The sequence below is a fragment of the Erpetoichthys calabaricus genome, chromosome 10 (genome assembly GCF_900747795.2).
Source record: "Erpetoichthys calabaricus chromosome 10, fErpCal1.3, whole genome shotgun sequence".
Lineage (NCBI taxonomy): Eukaryota > Metazoa > Chordata > Cladistia > Polypteriformes > Polypteridae > Erpetoichthys > Erpetoichthys calabaricus.
The window spans coordinates 121,368,072-121,389,492 of record NC_041403.2 but is presented as its reverse complement, the minus strand read 5'-3'; the positions used below and the strand labels follow the sequence as shown (position 1 = coordinate 121,389,492).

Below are 21,421 nucleotides of genomic sequence, written 5' to 3'. Positions count from 1 at the left end.
GGCCCCAGGACAGAGCCCTGGGGCACACCAGAGGTAACAGCGGTGGGTTTGGATGTGAAGGTTTTAAGTTGTATGAACTGAGTGCGGCCTAAGAGGTAGGATCTAAACCAATCAAGTGGAGTGTGGGTAATGCCAATCAGAGATAATCTATTAAGGAGAGTGGTATGACAAATAGTATCAAAGGCCGCACTCAGATCAAGGAGGATGAGAATAGTGATTAGACCAGAATCAGCAGCCATAAGGAGGTCATTAGTAATTTTAACAAGTGCCGTTTCTGTACTATGAAGGGGGCGAAAACCAGACTGGAACTTTTCATATAGATTATTATGAGATAAATGGGTGTGAAGTTGGATAGCTACTATTTTTTCAAGAATTTTGGAGATAAAGGGCAAGTTAGAAATGGGGCGAAAGTTATTGAAATTAGTAGGATCAGCACCAGGTTTTTTTAATATTGGGGTTATAGCAGCAGTTTTAAAAGATGAGGGAATAATACCAGTAGTGAGAGAAGAGTGAATGATGGCAGAAATGAGAGGGACTAGAGAGGGGAGGCAGACTTTAACCAGAACTGTAGGCAGGGGGTCCAGCTGACAAGTAGATGACTTGGATTTGCAGATGAGATCTGAAATTTCAGAGGAAGTGGGAAGCTGGAAAGAAGAGAAAAAGTGAATAGGCGAGTGTAGTTCAGAAGGAATATAGAGAGGATCTGGACCAAGGTGCTGATGTATCTTTTGGATTTTCTCGTTGAAAAAAGACATAAGAGAATTACAGAAAGCAGTTGAGTAAAGGTGAGATGGTAAAGAGTCTGGAGGTTGTGTAACATTATTAAGTAAAGAAAACAAAGTCTTGGTGTTACCTGTATTACGAGTAATTAACTGAGTGTAATAATTAGACTTGGTTTGAGCTATACAATCCTTATAATAGAGAAGATGATTTTTATACATCTCTTTGTTGACAAACAGTCCGGATTTTTTAAACAACCTTTCAAGTTGCCTGCCCTTAGCTTTCAGAAGCCAAAGTTCAGGCGTAAACCAAGGGGCAGAAAAAGAAAAAGAAACAGAACGGGTTTTTAGCGGAGCCAGAGAATTAAGAATATCATTAAGACAGGTGTTATAATATGAGACCAGTTCTATGGGAGTGGATAAATTATAAAAGTCCATTTGGGAATCGATTCTAGAAAACAGCAAATTCAAGTTAATATTCTTAATGTTGCGAAAGGCTATGAGACGTGGAAGCTTAGGAACAGAAAAGGTAAGTTTGGCATTGAATGAAAGAAGAAAATGGTCGGTTATAGTGAGTTCATCTGCTGTGAGATCAAAAGGAACAACACCAGAGCAGCAGATCAGGTCCAAGATATGTCCTTGTCCTTTACTAAGTATATAATTAGAGATCTTATATTGCTAATAGGCATAAGGAGTCTTTGTTTCTGTCGATATTTTCCATTAATTCTTGTGTATATCTATGCTTCATTTAATCTATGAATTTTGTTCCTTAACATATCCATCCATTACTTTCCACATTTACTTAATCCACCTTTAGGGTCTTCAAATACCTGTATCTATCTCAGCAGCATACAAAACAAAGCAGGCATAAGCCCTGGCTGGGGGAAAAGTGCACTGCAGGTAAGCCCATGACTAACTAATTGGCCCAATCAGAGTGGTCACTTAGGAACATTTACACAGATATATGGGGAGAACATGCAAGATTCAATCCCCCTCTCCTAGAGCTGTGAAATAGGTGTGTAGGGGAACATCTGTTCATCCAGTTTAGAGTCATGGAGAGCAAGTAGCATTAGATACAAGACAGGAAACAGCCCTGGAAGCGTCATCAGTCTATGTTAGGGCACACTTACATAGACGTCTAAACTTGCACTCACTGTGGTTCAATAGAGATGATCCTATCACAAGACTTTGGTATTCAGAAAAAAAGCCCATGCAGTCACCGGGACAACTCTAGACAAACAGTGATAAGACCTGGGATTTAAACTGGGCTGTCAGCCAGCCTGCTAAGCTCTGCTTCTGTGTGTTACACCTGTGCACAGCACAATTTTGCTGTACGCAATTATTTTTTCCACTATGATGTGTACGAAATGATTAATTTCTTTAATGATTAAATGTCTTAATTTCCCTTCAGTCATGCAATGTATTACATAATGCATTTCACAGCATGTGTTGTCACAAAGACAATATGGCTGTAACCTGCTGTTTATAGGTGAAATCTACAATCTACAATATAAAATCTGAGCTATTTGCAAAATGCGTGTTTATATATAATTTATAAATGAGTATATAGATAGATTTAAGAGTTTGTCAAAGACAGACTCCTCTCCCAGTCATTAACATTCATTACTTGAGGATATTGCAAAAAAAGCGGGATGTACACAGGGAAAAGAGACCACTACATAAACAAATGGGACTGGAGATACTGCTTTAATATATCTTGGCAGAAAATGTCTATAGAAGGATCACAAAGAGACTATGTGGCACCCAGTGATTAATAACGCATCCTAAATCAAGCTTTTATGCAATTTTATTACAAAAAACACATTGGTTTTTCATAGGGAAGGCTAATCAGGTCTCAGAACCACATGGCAAAAAAATCATGACAGCACTCTGTGTGTAGAATATGTTCTCTTCATGTTTAAGCTCATATGAATTTTATACAGACATGCTGGTTGCTTTCCATGGTCTAAACATATAATGTCAGGTTGACCAGGACAGATAAATTATACTTTTGTGAATGTATCAGGGCATACGATTGGGCTGACCGGATGTTCCATGTTGTTGATACTCCGCTGTTACGCCGCACACAGTTGTATTCACACAGAAGATCAGTAGGAAAATTCATAATTCCTCATTCCTCAAAAGACAACTAGAATCCCCTGTCTTTGACTGAAAGTCACTCACAAATGTAATGCTGAAAGTCTTTCACCATACCTGCTGTGAGGGGCTGAAAACCCCTGGGCTGCCAATTCCATTAGTCCCCTGGAAGATTCCAGATGTAATACTGCTACCTGATTGGAAGAAAGGATGGGAAAGATTTAATTACAGAAGGCAAAAGAAACTCTCTTAACTCTTTAAGTATGTCTGACATGTTGGCTGTTCAGATTATACTTGTTTACACCTGCATCCTGGCTCCCTGCTACCCAAACCAGAATAAGTCACATAATAAAATGAATGGATATCCTCACTTGTCCCTCTGCAGCATTATCCACAATTAACCCAGTAGTGCATGGAGTATGTATTACAAGCCACTTCACCTTCATTTACTCATCCTAGCGCAAAATGATAACAAATGATATCCCCTGAAAATATCACTGGAAAGCTGTACACTTGGGTTTATTTTTTAGCATTGGCACAATATAAATAAAATGTATTATTATTAGTATTATTATTATAGCATTTGCAGACTGATGAAAATAACCTTATCTACTTATAGTGAGAAAAGCACTATATAAATGTAATTAATTTATTGTTATCTATATATATAAAATTCTTTCGCGTTTGAAATGGAAATGATGTATGACCACGCGATATGGAAATTATGTTGAGAACAAAGTGGACGCACGGAATGTCGGGCTCCTCTGCCGGGTCGAGAGCTTCACAGTTTCAGTCCTCTGTTCTCGCACTGTTTGTGACACTTCAAGTGCCCCGTCGGCTCCTGGGAGAGTGGAAATCTTTGCGAATGAGTGTAATCGGCGCCATAGAAGCAGGACTCTGTTTGTAAATTGCCCTGCACGACTACTTACTGTCCCTTAAGGTGAGTTTGGGTCACTAAAACCCCACAACATTCAATGTTGCTTTTGTAATCAATTATTTTAAGAAGGTGGAGAGTTTACATCTAAGAAGATGTACAAACTTCTTCATGTAAAGTGTTGGACTTGGGAATTGTTTGGACCTTCTGCCCTTTAAGCATGGAAGGGCAGCGTCCACATTTATCAGAATTATTTTTCTCTTGAATCACAGGCACATAGTGCAAGGTTGTCAGGCGCTGTAATTCCTTTTTGTATTCGGCGCCCTCACGCCAACCAATTAACCTGTTCCACGTCATCCCTCCATAGGCACGCGATGACGTGAACGTGTCTGCAAAAAGTGGTGTCTCCTGCCCTGCAAAAATACTATAAAAGTCGATCAGCCAGCGCACGCACATAGCTGTGCCGGCCTTTGAGATGGTGACTGCGCTTCTGCCTTAAGTGAAAGTAAGCACTTTTTATTTTTTTTCTCCTTTCCCTGAGCTATAGCCCAGACAACTGCAAACACAGGATCCCATTTCTAGACCGCGGTAAACTAATATTAAGGCACTTCGCACTTTCTTTTGTATGTACAGGGTTATGAGGTCGTGGGAGGCACACACAGGAGTGGAGGACCGACAGTGCCATCCCGGCCGGTTAATGGCAGGGCCATCTCTCCAGTCTACACAAGACCCGCCGTGACGCTCCCCAAAAGGTGCTCATATTGTCAGCAAAGACGCCTCTCTACACTATATAAAAGAAAAAGGCAAATTTCCTTTCTTTAAACCTTTTTTCCTTTAATCCCAAACCAAAGCCTTTCTCTCTTAACACTGTAGAGGACTACATTTTATTTTTTTCCCTTGCACTCAGTGAGCGAAGCCTCTGGGTAATCAGCTAGTTATTTAATATTATTCTCCCAGCATGTTGGGGCATCTGCTGCCTCGTAAATAAAGAATCCTTAATTCAAATCCCAAGCCCGACTGTTGTCTGTGTGGTGTACATCAGATGAACAGTTCAGCCTTTTAAAATATAAATCAAAGTAACATATTGTAGGAGGCACACAAGATGGACGAGTGGCCCGGCCAGGAGTCCAGAAGATCATCTACCCGGACTGGAGGCCCTGAATAAATGAACAGGTGTCCCGACCGGGCATGGACTTTATACCTTGCCTGACAACGACAGAAGAAGACAGGGAAGGACTGTCCCTGGGGGATGTTTATTCCCCCTAGGTGCTACATGGCAGCAGCCCTCCATATCAGTGCTCATGCAGGAACCAGCAGAAAATGCAGAGAAGTGCTTCCATCGGGCAGTGACCCTGGCACTGGAAGTACTCCTTAATAAAAGGGACTGCACTCCGTTATCCAGGCAAGTTGGAGCTGGGAGGACGTGGAGCAATACTTGACTGGAGGAGGGCAGTGTGGTGGTGAGAAAAGACAGAGTACTGTGAGAAGAGAGAATCTGTTATTTGTGTTTTCCAATTTTGGAAATAATTTTGGTTAATATACCTTCCATTATTTGAACCCATGTCTCTTTGTGTGTTCGTGTTTGGGGTTTGAGGTGGAACCTCGGTTCACGAACATCTCGGTACACGTACAACTCGGTTTATGACCAAAAAGTTCGCCAAACTTTTGCCTCGGTTCACAACCACACACTCGGTATACGAACAAGCCAGTTTCCCTTTCAGTTTGTGCGTGCCGATGATTTCCGCACACGTTGCATTGTGCTCGGTCAGACGTACGTGCTTGCACGTGCGTGCATGCTTTCGCTGTGAACTCTTTGTGCTCTATTTCATTTCCCTTCCGGTTCGTACGCGCCGATTACTGTATTTAAGCACGTGTTCAGCCTCTCCCTGTTCATTGTTCTCAGTCAGACGTGCGTGCTTTACCTGTTAACTCTTTGTGCTCTACAGTATTTCGTGTGCTTTTGCAGTTAACCATGGCTTCTAAGCAAGTGAAGGGTGGTGAGAAGAAAGTTTTGCAGAAAATTGAAATCGAAGTAAAGAAAGAAATTATTGAAAAGTATGAGCGTGGTGTTCGTGTTACTGATCTTGCCGCCGAGTACAAGAAGTCAAAACCTATGGTTTTGACTATTCTAAAGCAGAAAGAATCTATTAAAGCAGCTAATGTTGCAAAAGGAGTTACAGCGTTAACCAGTCAGACGCCTCAAGTGCTGGAAGAGGTGGAAAAACTGTTCACCAGTTTACTCATTTACCAATTTGTGAACCCTCGTGCTTTCAAGCAGCACAATGTAAACAAAGCCAGACTGCCAGTGATGTGGAGGGCAAACACGAAGGGTTGGGTGACAAGGACTTTGTTTTTGGAATGGTTGCACGAGGCTTTCGCTCCCACCAGCTAAACAGCTAAAAACACCAGAAACCCAAGAAATCACAAGAGAGAAAACACCTGAACGAAAACATCCCTCCATCACGGAGCCAGACTCCCTCAAAACTGTAACCTCCTCTCCACCCAGTTCCTCCTCACTTCATGCCAGACCTTGACTCATGCAAGGTTAGTTTTCTTGGTGGTTTATGGTTAGTTTTTGTATTACGGATTTTTCAAATGTTCATTTTTCGGTTCGTAGCGTGAATTGTTGCAGTGTTACTTTTCTCTTTTTTCAAACGTTCATTTTTTTTCCCTGTGCTTAAAACTCATTAAAAAAAAGTGTTTACATCGAGTGGTTCGTAGCGTGATTTGTTGCAATGTTACTTTTCTTGGTGGTTTATTAAATTAGAGATTTTTCAAATGTTTCTTTTATTCCCCTGTGCTTAAAACTCATTAAAAAAAGTGTTTATACAGCGATCGGCTTGCAAGGCTATAGCGCGAACTGCTGCAATGTTACTTTCTTGGTTGCTTGTGGTTGGTTTTTAAATAAAGTTCGGATTTGTTCAAATGTTCCTTTTTTTCCCCTGTGCTTAAAACTCATTAAAAAAAAAGTGTTTACACAGCAATTGGCTTGCAAGGGTAAAGCGCGAACTGCTGCAATGTTACAGAGAGAGAGAGTGGGCTCGCATGCTGATGAGAGAGACAGAGAGAGAGAGAGGGCGTGTGCTGCTGAGAGTGAACATGTGCGTGCAGCTGAGCAGGGAGCCTGGGTGTTTGTGTCAGTGTTAGTCAATGTTTTTACATTAGTTTACTATTACACTGTGCATTCTATGGTGTAATGTACTATATTTGTGCTTAAAAAAATCTTTAAAAAAATATATTTACATACAGTTCGTATGGTCCGGAACAGATTAATTGTATTTACATACAATCCTATGGGGGAAATTGCTTCGGTTCATGACCAAATCGGTTTGGAACGAATTATGGTAGTGAACCGAGGTTCCACTGTATATATATATACAGTATATATATATATATATATATACAGTGGAACCTCTAGATACGAGTTTAATTCGTTCCAGCACTGAGCTTGTATAGCGAATTTCTCGTATCTAGAACAAACTTCCCCATTGAAAATAATGGAAATCCAGTTAATCCGTTCTGCACCCCAAATATATTAACATAAAAATCAATTTTCCTAACAAATAACACTGATAAATTATATATACTGTAGTCTACCTTTAATAAATAACACTGGTAAATAATATAACTGATTATTAAAAGAATCAAAACAGGTGTCCAAAGTGCAGTAGAGCATTCAATAAATCTTTAAATAAATAATCCTTAAAACAGTTGTGAAGTGGAGGTTTAAAATACACAAGAATAACAATCCTTTAACACGAGGTTAAAACGTCAAAAGGATGCCGTCTTTAAAAAACAGATGACAATCCCCGGTGCTTCTTCTCTGTTAGCGTCTCACCTGCGGGCTCTGCAACAGGCGAGACACTCTTAATGCAGCTGACCTTCTCTACACCATCCTGCTTCAGCTGTTTGGCTCGCCTGTTCAGCTCACTGTTCAGCTACACGCGAGCCTGCACTCGTGAGCCTGCCTGCCTGCGCGCGCACGCGCTCTCGCTCTCGCGCTCTCTCTCTCTCTCCTCTTTTCTTTTACTTTTTCTCCCCCTTAACCGGCTCGTGCTTCTCTATATATGCGGGGAGGACATGGCAGCTGCAGCCCATCAGCCACAGGAACAATCATGGATGTGGGCAGTTTCCCACCTGTGCACTTAAGTGAGAAACGCAGACACCGCAGATCGCGGCTCGCAACTGCTACCACGCCCCCTTGCTAAGCCGCGAGCTATACCCACAGCCTGGCTCGTGGCTCGTTACGCAAGCCAATGCTCGTATTTAGATCTGAATTTTTCGCTCATACTTTCCTCGTATTTTGAATTTCTTGTATACAGAGGTGATCGTATCTCGAGGTTCCACTGTATATATATATATATATATATATATGTATATATATTGTCACAGACGGCCGGGGTCCTTGTCCGTCCAGGACACCTCTTCGCTGTATGAACCGGGGAAGCAAGCCTGGTCAGAACAGTACCTCCCCCAGGGCGCTAGATGGCAGCCCCCTTGGGTGGCAGTGGTGCCTCAGATTCCCGCAGGACTCCATGGGAGATGGAGTTCTGTACAACCATGTTGGGATCTAGGGGTGCCGCCAGGGGGTGTTGCAGTGATTGGGATTTGTGCTTTGGACTGTGTTGTGGGCTCATGGGGACAGGGAAGACATTCCACACAAGTGAAGATAAATAAAAGCACTTTGTTTTAGTAGTGTGCTTCCTGTGTCTGTCTGTGTTGGGTTAAGCGCTGGTATAGCGCCATCTGTTGTCACAATATATATAGTGAATTCTGTGCTGGATGGATGAACATCCTGACCAGGATGCGTGCAAATTTATTTCCTGGAAGGGAGGTATGCTCAGAAGGACAGAAGGTGTCTGCATCCCAGGGTCATGTATTCCCCCAGTACACACAATGGCAGCATCCCACTGGTGAGACACCCACATAGATACCAGCAAGGCAGGCGGGGAATTGCAGTCCCTTGAGAAAACCCTGTCAAGGTTCTTGGGTGCCACCAGGGAACTGCAGGGGATCACTATAGCCTCTCTGAAGGGCTCCCACCTGACCCGGAAGTGGCCTTGGCACTGGACATATTCCCAGGCCCGACATAATAGAATCTTGGTTTCCCGCATGAGTAGTCAGAGTTGGGAGGAAGTGGCTGTGACTAGTTGGAAAAAGTGGAAGGTGAAGGAAAACCTATTGCTTTATTGTTCTGCACTGAAAAGAGGAACCTGAAGACCTCTGAATAAAACATCTTGTATTGAACATGGGACTGTGTTGCATGATTGTGTCTGGGGGTTTGGGGTTCTGCAACACCCCCTGGTTATCACCATTTTTGTTGTGGAATGGATAACACACTTACAGAAGCAGGGAAATGTGTAGAATAATAATGACATACTTGTGAACTGAAGTAATAATATTATACTACCAGCTAAATAATTTTGCAGGAGAAAAAACAATGCAGGATAGATGGTGATGGCAACAGTTCTTAAAGGACATTGGTAGTTTAAATTACAGAATATAGTAAATGAAATGGAAAAATTCAATGGAAATCAAAAGAAGTTATTATGCTGCCAGAAAATACAATATTATAAAATAAAAGCACATCATAATACATAAGACCAGACAGGACATTAAGGACATAGCATGAAAGATTATGCTTCAGTTTTGTAATATTTTTTAGAATATATAATAGTTATTTATTAAATATAATATTCTAATGAGTTGTACACATTTTTCTGTCTTTTTTATCACAGAGGAAATTAATAAGGAATAGATTTTGGGAATACTGTAGATGTAATTCTTAAAATGTATATTAATCTTTGTTAATAATATTAGCTACATGAGCTGTAGGAATAAACATCACTTATATAGTGTTTAAATTATTCCTCTGCATATAAAGTCATTAATAGTTTTATGTAGAGCTTAGCTTCAAAGGTTTCTCAAACAAAAGTGAAATCTGCAAATATTGAGTGCACCTGAAAGTATGAGAACTGTTACATTAATTCAAGCCAATGTATTACAAGCAATATGCACTGTGGAGCGGTGGTTAGCATTATCCTTCACACCTATGGGCATACTTGATAAATGTCTTAATTAATAACAGTCATTGACATGCTTAATAAAATTCTTCATAAATATTAAACCGATATCTTACTTGTAATCTACACCATTACGCAGTAGTCAGCATTGACGCATACTCCTATAGACATTATGGTTTAAATTCCAGACCAGGGGCCTCATGTATAAACGGTGCGTACGCACAAAAATGTTGCGTACTCCCGTTTCCACACTCACATCATGATGTATAAAAATTAAACTTGGCGTAAAGCCACGCACATTTTCATGGCAGCTAAATCCTTGGCATACACAAGTTCTCTGCTCGGTTTTGCAAACTGGCGGCACCCAGCATCATAGGAGTGCTTTTGTTCCAGTGTGGTTTCCCTTTCTTTTTTAGATCCACATCCCTGACATGGCTTTATCAAATACACTGAAATTAACCGCATAGTGTTTATTAGTTTAAGGCATTTGATTGCAATTAACCTGTAACAATATAATGGCCCAAGGAATGGCCACACTATTCAAAATGCCATAGCTGCTTTAGCGTTGTCAGTGTCAGTGCACTACTCAAGAGTATTTAACCCACTGTATCTGAGTGTGGAATCACAGCTCCACAGCTGCTGATCGGAAAGAGAATTATCGGTATATAATGCGCACTGTCCATTGAACTGCTTTCATACGACAAATGTTTCAGAGCCTTTCCTGTATGGACCTCGCGGTTCAGAAACAGTTTCATCCCAAGAACTATAAACGCACTCAAACAGTCTATCAAGTGCTCCTTGTAGAACTGTTTGTACTTAAAAGTTCAATCATCTCACTGTAAACTTGCACTACAGTTATAATATTGCACAACCTGAGCTACTTTATAAAGCGCATATTTACATATGATGACGATATTATTTTTAAGATGAAATGCAACAAAATATGCTTATTACATTATACAGATAAAATGTTAATATTTAAATAATCTATATTGTTAATAATTAAACATGTGAGGACACAGTGTCGCAGCGCTAGCAACGAGCTGGGGCCCCGTTCAGGGACTGTTCCTGCCTTGCACTGTATTCTTGCTGGGACTGACATGACACTGGATGGATAGTTGGATAGAATAATTAAACATGTACCAAGAAGACATTTCAATGTTCCTTAAAAGTTTTGAAGAATCAGCATTCTAAGCTTACAGATGGTTTAACATTTATTACAGAGCTGATTGTGTGGTAACTGGGTACTTGGAGAAAGAAAAGGAAGGACAGGAATTGCTGCAATAAATTATTTCATTGAAGGTTGTGCACTGCTCAGCAAGCATCTTGCGGGAGGCAGGAACAATCTCTGGAAGGGGTGCCAGCTCGTCACTATCACTGCGCCACCGTGTTCCCATGTTTAATAACATGCTTTAACTCCTATCATCATGAAAATTATATCAAGTATACACCTCGGTATTTAAATTATTCAGAGCACTGAAATATCATGAATGTAATGGATTCTGTGTTTGGTCGGAGGAAGAGAAACCCCATATAAGAAGCACATAGTAATTCACACACATAGAGCACATAGAAGAACACATAAAATACAAAGCATTTAACGTGCTACTATAGTTACGATGGTATTTGAGAAACTAGTAAATTAAAGATTTTAAGATGAAGTTTATGATGTTCTACTTCAATGACAAAATAAACTACGTGATTAAAGTGGAAATTTCGAGATTAAAGTTCCGTGCATTTTTTTTCTTTTCTCTGTACCCTAATAAGCTTCCATATGACTCTCAGACGGTGGGCTACGACTCGCTTTTTCATGGCGACTTCGATATCTGACAAATTCTTCTGTACGACTTTGTGAACCTGAACTTTCGAGTTTCTCCGACATTCTATGTCACTCGATCAAGTTCCTTTTGTTGTTTATACCACTGTTTAAACCAACAAATAGTACTTTTTTCCTTGCTTCCACTTGGTATTCGCTGAACTTCTTCTATTTTCCCCCATGCTTTTGCCATTGTCTTTTGACAGAACGCTGAGCTTAAGGGCTATTTATATTGATTTGCATATTCAAAGGGGTGTAATTCTGGGATGAGTTGGGGAGTGGCGGCAGGCACGTGCACGTGTGTTACTTTTCACACAGGGAATTTATGGAGCGGAAGAATGTGGAAATTGGCGTACACGCAGATTTATGCATCTGGATTTTTTTGTGTGTATGCACATTTCCGCTTTTGTCCATACGCCATGTTTTAGTGTGAATTCTACACATGGCATTATGCATGAGGCCCCAGGTCACTGTGTGAAATTTCAACATTTCCAATACAACTGTGTTGATTTTCTCTGAAAAAGGTGCATGTTATATCTCAGTCATCTTCTTGTTCAGGATTCTTTCCCTTTTCACTAGATACTTATCATGCAGTTGCTCTAGCAACAAAACCTTTGACAAATTCCTTTATCTTTCTTATAAATGCAACAAACTGTGGACTTGATCAAGCTATATCACTGTCCACAGATACAAAGGAATGTAGCACTGCTTTTATAACACCCAAAAGTCAAACTTTCTTCACCAAAGTCATCTCCTTTCTGAAAATTTTACCTGCAGACTCACTTATATTTGAACTAGGAGCACATTTCCGTCTCATTTTTAAAAGTCACAGGAAACACTGATGAATTCAAGAATGCGTATGGCCAAAGTTGGATTTGGATACTGAGACTCATGGGGAATGGGGTACAGACTATGGAACTGATAGAGATTGCCCAGGTTACTTTAAATCTATTCTACTTTGGTCAGCGGCTGTTGTATGTAAAATGCTTTATAAATAAAGTTGACTTGACTTGACTACTATATGTTATATAACCTAGGAAGCAAGATTTATACTGCAGGACAGGGGTGGTGTGTTGGTCAAGCATGCCAGTAAAAAATGCATTATAGTTGGTACACTTTGGCAATCCATATGACTTGAACAGATTACACGTAGGAAATATTTTGTCAGAATAAAAACCTTACATTTTTTAAAGAGCCACTGCCATTAGGTACCCTTATGTGGTTACTACGTTCACAATAACAAACAACAATCAGTGTTTTACACACTTTCAGTAACGTGTGCAGGCACTGTATGAATTAAACTGAAAAACTGTAGAATAAAAAAGTACATTGATGCGGAGGTCTGCAGATGGGCTCATCTAAAAAAAGTCCAAATTATTTAAAATAATTATGGTAAATTACACTTGTTGAAAATGTGGTAAACAGAAAGAGAACCATGGGCAGTGTGTTTGAGTGAGTAAAACAAATCAATAATGTCTACTGTGTCTTGTCAGTAGAAATTTACTTAAGTCTGTAATATGATGAAGCCATTTTGCTTTTAAGCTTTAATGCCAATACAGAGTTAGAATTCATGCAACTCTGAATGATTTTTAATCTTCTTTATAACATTACTGAATACTGATATCAAACTTCTGGCACTATCTCCTGGAGAAGCGAATGCTACAGCAATCTCTGTGCACCCAAACACCTTCACAGTCGCCAAGCCTCGGTTGCTGCAGAAGCTTTCAATGACCCATGAAATGGAGAAGTAATTTAATTACTTCAAGCTAATTTGTGAAGAGTAAGGGATGACTGTATGTTAATTTACAAACAAAGGACTAAAATTTAAAAAAAAGATACAGGCCACAGTGGAACCACAATCCCTTGCCTTGTAGTCAGACATATTATCATATTCTGTATCTGCTATAGACTGGAACTAAGTTGAGCACTTCTGATTATTGAAAGCAAAATGCCATTCCAATTTTTTCAACTTTTTTATGGTTAGATTAGCTTTTCATTGAGGGTAGACATACAGTATACCATATATACAGTGCATATATCTAAATACACATGTATAAGTCTTTCTGTTACAGTGACTACTACCTTGTACACAGAATATGAGAACAAGTTCCTTTTGAAATGCAGACATACCAAGAGAAACTGAAATATTAGATTACAGCTGAAGGCATAGAGATTGCAAGCATTTCTGGTTACAAAGGGAAAGAGTGGTAAGAAGGGGTATACATTTAATTGATTAATATTTTACTCATATTCTGTAAACAATATTTAAATAAGATAATAAAATGGGGGCAGTTATTACACTTGGTCGCTGTCTGTTTGTCACATTGGTTTAATATCAAAGTGACATCTTGTGGGAAGTCATCAAGTTATTCAGTCTTTGTTCCTGTTTCTGACACAAGCCATATGACCACAGCTGAAAAATCAAGAAGAAAACTCAGCAACAGACATGAAGCTTGCCTGTGTTCTTGCTGTACCAGAGACTCTGGTTGTGATAATGGCATTAAAGATGTGCTCCCTGTCTCTGCAGCTGCTTATATGTTCCAGATTAAATCAGGATTCAAAGAAAAGCTAAGTGCTATTTTTTTCAAATGCTCAAGTGTTTTTGTACTTTGTCACCTGTTTTAAGATATACAGTGTATATTTCTTAGGCTAGCATTAGGCAAAAGTTAAAAAGAATCTATGTTTAACCAGGCATGTGCTCCTTGCTGCTATGTTCGCAATACAAAAAACAGAATTACTCTGAGAAGACAATACAAGACATGGAAATGACTGCCAGGTGTACAGCAGGAGAGTAGTCGGTGTAGAGCCGTTACTCAAAACTGGCAAAGACAAGAAATACCAAGACAAAGTACACAAAATTAAAGTGGAAAACAAGAGATGTCAGAACAAAAAAAGGCTTTTTTGAATTGCTATTTTTAGGATTTTGTGCATTTATACCGAAATACACAATAATGTCAAAACACACGACAAGCATTTTCATGCATTTGCAACCACAGCTAATAACAGCATTCATAATTACATCAAACCAAAACCACAGAAAAACATAATAAAATGATAAAACAAATTAACTTATTCTTCATGAAAATGAGGCGGCACGGTGGCGCTGCTGCTTCGCAGTTAAGAGACTTGGATTCGCTTTCCGGGTCCTCCCTGCATGGATTTTGCATGTTCTCCCCGTGTCTGCATGAGTTTCCTCTGGGTGCTCCGGTTTCCTCCCACAGCCCAAAGACATGCAGGTTAGTGTGTGCTTGGTGTGTGTGCCCTGCAGTGGGCTGGCGCCCTGCCCGGGGTTTGTTTCCTGTCTTGCGCCCTGTGTTGGTTGGGATTGGCTCCAGTTAGGATATAGCAGGTTGGATAATGGATGGATGGATAATGAAAATGAAAGTATGAAATGTAAATGATACTTGAATCTGTATATTCCAAAAAATGATTATGTCATCAAAAAATGCATTATGTTTAGAAAAAAATTTAATGATTACTTAGAATCAGTTTGCGTTTTCTCTGCAAGACTGCCTGAGATTTCCTCCTAGTACTCTTTTACTCTCACAGGCAGACTGTAAGATTGGCTGGGGTCTTATTTCTGGATTGCCCGTACCAAATGCTGCTCGGATAAGCGGTGGCCCACATGACTCTAAATTGGACTAAGTAGATTTCAGGATGTTATGGAAGATTCTCCAAAACTGACCAGAGCCATTTATGCTGTTACTCAATTATTTATGCTGGTATCCTTTTCACTTCTTGGCTTTATCTCTTAATCTTTAATGATTGCATATACTAGGAAACTAGAGGACTGGAACCACTCCAGTGACATCAGGCACAATGCAGAGTATATTCCTATACTTGATGTCTGTTCATATGAGGGCAAATGTTTTCATGTGCACACACATATTCGCATATGCACAGCAGACTTAACCATCGTTGAAGATCAAACACAAAGCATGTCTTTAGACTCTGGGAATAAAAACAGCTCTCACAAGAAACCCACATAAAAGCATAAGAGGGACATGCCACCTCCGCACAGAGGGCTCTCCAGCTGGTAGTCAAATTAAGCTTCAAACACCGTGACATGGCAATACTGCCAATGACAGCATCGGTCCATTATAAAGATAAATGAAGTTTGGGTCCCTAAACATAACTAAACTGCAAGCACCTTTGTTAACTCTGATGTCCTCATCTTCTACACTAGAGACGTGACTATTAGTCTTTCTTCAGGCACAGCCATGTTACACCTTTCTATTAGTCTTATGAATTCTCTACTTAGTTAAACCTGGCATTGCCTTCTAGGCTGACTTGCTACTATGTAGCTAGTTATAATTATATAACTATATACTTGAAAAAGCCAAACTTCATGTAGATTCTTACCTGTTGAGCATGACCACTACTGCTGAACTCAAACTTAACATTGGTTTCAAAGCTCATTTTCAAAGCCTCATTCCAATCCTCCAATGACACATTTACCTGATCCCCATGTCTACAAGGATACGCTTTTTACTGCAGAAGACAGCTCATTTCATGGCACTTTGACAGCAATAAAGTCAATTTGCTGCGGTGCTCTGTGGTAGTTGTAATACAAGCAAACATCCCACACAGCACAGAGAACAGCTCTCCACAGAGAGAAGAAAAGTTCCCTGATTCCATCCACATCCCCCCCTTACATTCCCCACAATGCCCAGAGTGAACTGAAAGGACTGTCTGACGCCAAGGGCCCTGACCGGAGCTAATCGTAAGCAGGTGTGACCCTGGAGGTGCAAGGCATTGCGGGCGATTCAGTACAGAGAGGAGAAACTTTAGAGCGTTACTTGGTGCTGCTGGGAGAATGGGATTCGGAGAGTAACCAACTTGAGGAGACATAACAGGTTGTCAGCAATGCTGCTTCCTTTGCTCACACTTAATGTCTCACATTTGACTAAAACCAGTAAACTCCCCTCGTCCTCCCCCACCCCCTTTTACCACTGCAGTCCAGACACTGGGTATCCCCTTCAGACAAACATTAAGCTCCAATACCAGTCTTAACATTCCAGGAAATTTGAGCTTATGTGTTACAGTAGTTTTACTTGTACATGAGAAACATTACACTTTATTCCAGACATTTGAGAAAATTACCTGCATTTGCGTTTTGTCATCTCCAAAGCTGAAAAGTTCAGCTTTACTATCTTATGGCAGGGATTCTCAAAAGCAAATGACCACTACAGCTGAGCCAATAACCAATCCAACCCCAAATCTTGTGTTTTCTGTCCATATGCCATGTGCCAGAATGAAGAGGGCTCCCTTAGATGGATGTAACTTCTATTAGCCTTAAGCTCAAAGTGTGTCCATCCTTTATAGCTTTACAACACTTAAATATGGAAGAACTAAGATGTTCAAGACTACAAATGGCTTTTAAAGAATTAACTTGGATATTTTGGAATCTGTTTCAAATATACAGTTCACTCCTTAGTTTTTTCACTCTTATTTCTTCTGTTCATTTGGTGTTGTCTTTTCTTTCTGGTTGTTTTACCTGCAAAACAATGAATAGCCAAGGTCTGGTATACAATACTCCCAAAGTAAAGAACTGACAGCCAGTGCTTTATATGGCACCTGTTGGAACTTGCCACCCACCTACTCCCAGTTTGGATTTCCTCACTTTCCATCTATCTCAGCAATACTAAATCTGTTTAATCCAATTCAGGGTCAACTAAGCCTCATGTCTTGAGAATATAAGAGGAAACCCAAATAATTAGGGAAACATACAAGAAAAGTGCAAAATCCACACAAGCAATGTCTGAGATTCAAACCCAGAACACTAGAGATGTGAGGCTACAGCACTCGTGCCTCATGTAGCAAATCAATGCTTGAAAAAAGGCCTGCTTTTCCTCAACCAACTTCATAGTTGAAGTCACTCTAAATTAAGATTACTTTAGAGGCCAGCAACCTGTCTCTTCACACTCAGTGAGACATACACACCATAAACACACCAAGAGATGGTGTTCCATTTATACTACTGCACATGAATATAGAAACAGGTGTATATACTCATACATATATTCAATCTTCCCTAACTCTCATAACATTTTTAATAAAAGTAACATCACGTCTTATATCTCCCATTCTTCTTATTGGCTAATAGTGTGTTGGAGGTAACGCGTTAAAAGTATGTTATGTAGTCAGCTTAGTTTTTTAAGTAACGAGTAACCTAATGTAATACTTGCTTTACTGAAGTAAAAATTCCTGTGGTACTTAAAACAAGACCCAGATCAGATCAGATTAGATTAGATTAGATCCGATTAGATTAGACTAAATTAGATTACATAGAACTTTATTTGTCCCCTGGGGGAAATTTGGAGTTTTAACAGAAGCTCTTTAAATAAATAAATATATAAATTGTTAGATAAGTAAATAAATACATATACATGTACAATTTGGTCTGAACACACATCAGAATGACTATAAAGAAAGACAATCAAAAAGAAAGAAAAGTTCTGTATGGTTGTCACAGTCACAATGAGTCATTATGCAGATGTATTGCTGTTGATATAAAGGAGCCCCAGTAGTTTTTCTTGACATACTTCTGTTGAATTATTCTTTGGTTGAGAGTCCTCAGTGTTAGTGAGTCAAAAAGAGGATGTGCAGCATTGCTCATAATGAAACTCAGTTTTGTTTTCATCCTCTCCTGCACTACCACTACCAGGGGATCCAGAATGCATCCTACAACTGAATTTGGCATTTTAATTAGCTTATTGATTTTTGTGGGCCCCTCTTGAAGTGATGTTACCAAACCAGCACACCAAAATTTAGAAACACAAAGCATAGGAAATCGCATTTCCCATCAAAGATTTATAGAAGATGTGTAGGATATCATTTCCCACTTTAAACGAATGCAGTCTCCTAAGGAAAAAGAGCCTGTTCTGCCCTTTCTTATAAACTTCCTCTGTGTTACGAGACCACTCCAACATGTCACTAATGTGGACCCCCAATATATTCATTCCTACTTTATATAGAAGCTTATTCCCAGCACTCCAGAAAAAAAGAATGTTATGTCACAGAATTATTGCCTGTTTTTCTGCAAAGACGTTGCTTGCTGCTGTTGGTGTAACATTGTGCACAAGTGTGCTCAAGCTGTCTGGTGACAGCTGAGGAAGAGGGAAAGCATGTGTGTAATGTGCAATCAAGTGGAAAGAATTGAACAATTGAACAAAAATTACAAGTATACATTTAATCTTGAATATGCTAAGGGGTGAATTAAATCGGTCCAGTGCAGGGTCATAGGGAAGCAATGATTATCACAGCAACACTGACTAGAAGGCAAAAAGGTTGACTAAGTTACTCCCCAAGCAGAAAACAGTGTGCTGCATGAAATCCAGTAACAGAACCCTAAAAAATAATGCATCTGTTTAGTTTTCATCCAACTATTTGCAATAGATATTTTTGAAAAGAGTCACTGCATGGTTTAGCAACCAGTGTCCATATTGTGAAACTCTGGTGGCTCTGGGTGGGAATGGAAAAAGGGAATAGATGTTATAAAACACAAGAAAATGTTCAAATTTGGCTGTGTTTCTGGCCAGTTATATGAAGGTTTATATGTGTGCTTAGAATTTAATTTAATAGGATTTTAATAGAAAAGGTTGTACAGTGAAATGTGCAGTTTTTGACACAAAAAAGAAAAAGTATTAAAAAAGTCACGCAACATTTATAACATTTTAGAATATGTAACCATCTAACATATTTGGTTAATTTTTTTAAGTAACAAGTAATCTAAGTAGTAAGAAAACAATAAAGACTGACCATGAGTGGGGTAGCCATAAAGCGCTTGTCCAGAAGCAGAGCTGTCAAAATGGGAGGTGTAGCTGAGAACACCACCCTGACCTGGAGAGTGACTGTCCTCTGTCTTTATACCTGAAATTACAGATAAAGGTAAGTCTCCCACCTAAAGCACCTGAAACTAAATTCACAAAAAGCAGTCTAAAAGCAAAGGGACAGTACAAAGGAGCTGATGGAAATAAGAAATCTTTGATTGTGGCAAAGCAATCCAAAGTGCAAAGGTCACCTAATAAAATCTAAAAGGCTGCCATTTGTAGGCAGTTATGAAATCCAAGGGGTTTGGCTGCAATTAGCCACCTGATGAGAACAAATGTGAAGACAAGTCAGGACACAGGAACAGGATGGGAAGTTGAAGACACTCTTATTTCCAGAGAAGGCACTCAGTCTTATGACTGCAGACATGTCTGATAGTGTTTGGTACATTGTTGTCATATAAATCCATGAGGTGACATCTACAGTGGTTACAAAAGGTATTCAGACCCCTTTACTTTCTACACACTTTATTGTGTTATGGATTTAATTTTAAATGAATACACTTTGCCATCAATCTACACTCAATATTACATAATGACAACATAAAAAACAAGTTTTAAGAAAGTTTTGCACATTTATTTAAAATCAAAAACCGAAATCTCTCATTTATATAAATGTTCAGACCCTTTGCTGTCGTACTCTAACTTGTACTCAGATGCATTCTATCTGCTTTAACTGTCCATGAGATGTGTCCAGAACTTGATTGGAGTCTACCTGTAGAAAACTGAATTGAATGGAGATCGTTTGGAAAGGAACATACCTGTGTGTGTATATAAGGCCCACAATTCAAATGGCATGTCAAGACCAGTACCAAGCCATGAAGTCCAAGGAACTCTCTGGAGACCTCTGAGATCAAATTACGGCAAGGCATAGATAACAGAAAGGGGATACATCCATTTCTAAAGCTTTTCAGTATTCCCAGGAGCACAGTGGCCTCAATAATTCTGAAATGGAAGAGGTTTGGTACCACCTGGACTCTTCTTAGAGTTGGTCCTCCAGCTAAACTGAGTATCGAGGCAAGAACATCCTTGATCAAAGAAATGACCAAGAACAAAATGGTCACTTATAACAGAGCCTCAGAAGTCCTCACCTGAGTAGACAGAACCTGTCAGAAGGATGACCATCGTAGCACTCTATCAACCAGGCGTTACGGTTGAGTGGCTAGATGGAAGACACTTTAAAGGTATGTGACATCCCACTTGGACTCTGAGAGCATGATGAAAAATATTTTCTCTGATTTGATGAGACATAAATTGATATCTTTTGGCTGAACTCCATACTCTATGTCTTGCAAAGATCAAGCACTGCTCATCACATACAGTACCTAATAGCATCCCTGCTGTAAAATATGGTGGTGACAGCATTATGCTGTGGGGTTACTTCTCAGTGGCAGGGACAGGGAGAATGGTCAGAATTGAGGGAACGATGAATACAACCAAATACAGAGAGGTACTTAGAGGAAACCTGCTATAGATTGAAACAGAGTCATTGCATCTCAGATTGGGGCAACAGTTCACCTTTCAGCACAACAATGACCCGAGGCATACAGCCATGACAGCACTGGAGTGGCTTTGGGACAAGTCTCTGACTGTCTCTGATAGGCCAGGCAAACCCCAGGCTTAAACCCCATAAAACATCTGTGGAGAGACCTGAATATGGCAGTTTACAGACACTTTCCATCAAATCTAACAGAGCTTAAGAGGATCTGCCAGAAAGAGTGGGATAAACTGGCCGAATCCAGGAGTACAAAGCTTGTACAGACAAATCCAAGAAGACCTGAAGTTGTAATTGCTGTCAAAGGAGCTTCTACAAAATACTGAATTAAAGATCTGAATACTTACATTAATGAGAGATGAAATGCAAACAGGTGTATGACCATTCCGGCAGTTAAATTTTATTTTATATTGCACCTTTAACAAGACTTGCTGCAATACATTTTACAGAATAAATAAGATTAATTATACAAAACAGATGCATTCAGCTTCAGTAGAAGAATAAACATAGCCAAAAATTAATGAATATGTTGTCCAACAGAAAAAGTATGAGCCAAAGATTAAGAACA

General features: G+C 39.6%; 1 protein-coding gene across 2 annotated transcripts in view; it reads right to left on the bottom strand.

Annotated features, from left to right (window-relative positions):
- eya2 (EYA transcriptional coactivator and phosphatase 2) overlaps positions 1–21,421 on the bottom strand; it is a 184,593-nt gene that overhangs the window by 67,143 nt on the left and 96,029 nt on the right. For both annotated transcript variants that reach the window (XM_028811847.2, XM_051932834.1), the window contains 2 exons: positions 19,291–19,401; positions 2,934–3,010 (listed from right to left, as the gene is read on the bottom strand). In XM_028811847.2, coding sequence (XP_028667680.1) covers positions 2,934–3,010; positions 19,291–19,401 — 188 coding nt within the window. The remainder of the gene's footprint in view (positions 1–2,933; positions 3,011–19,290; positions 19,402–21,421) is intronic.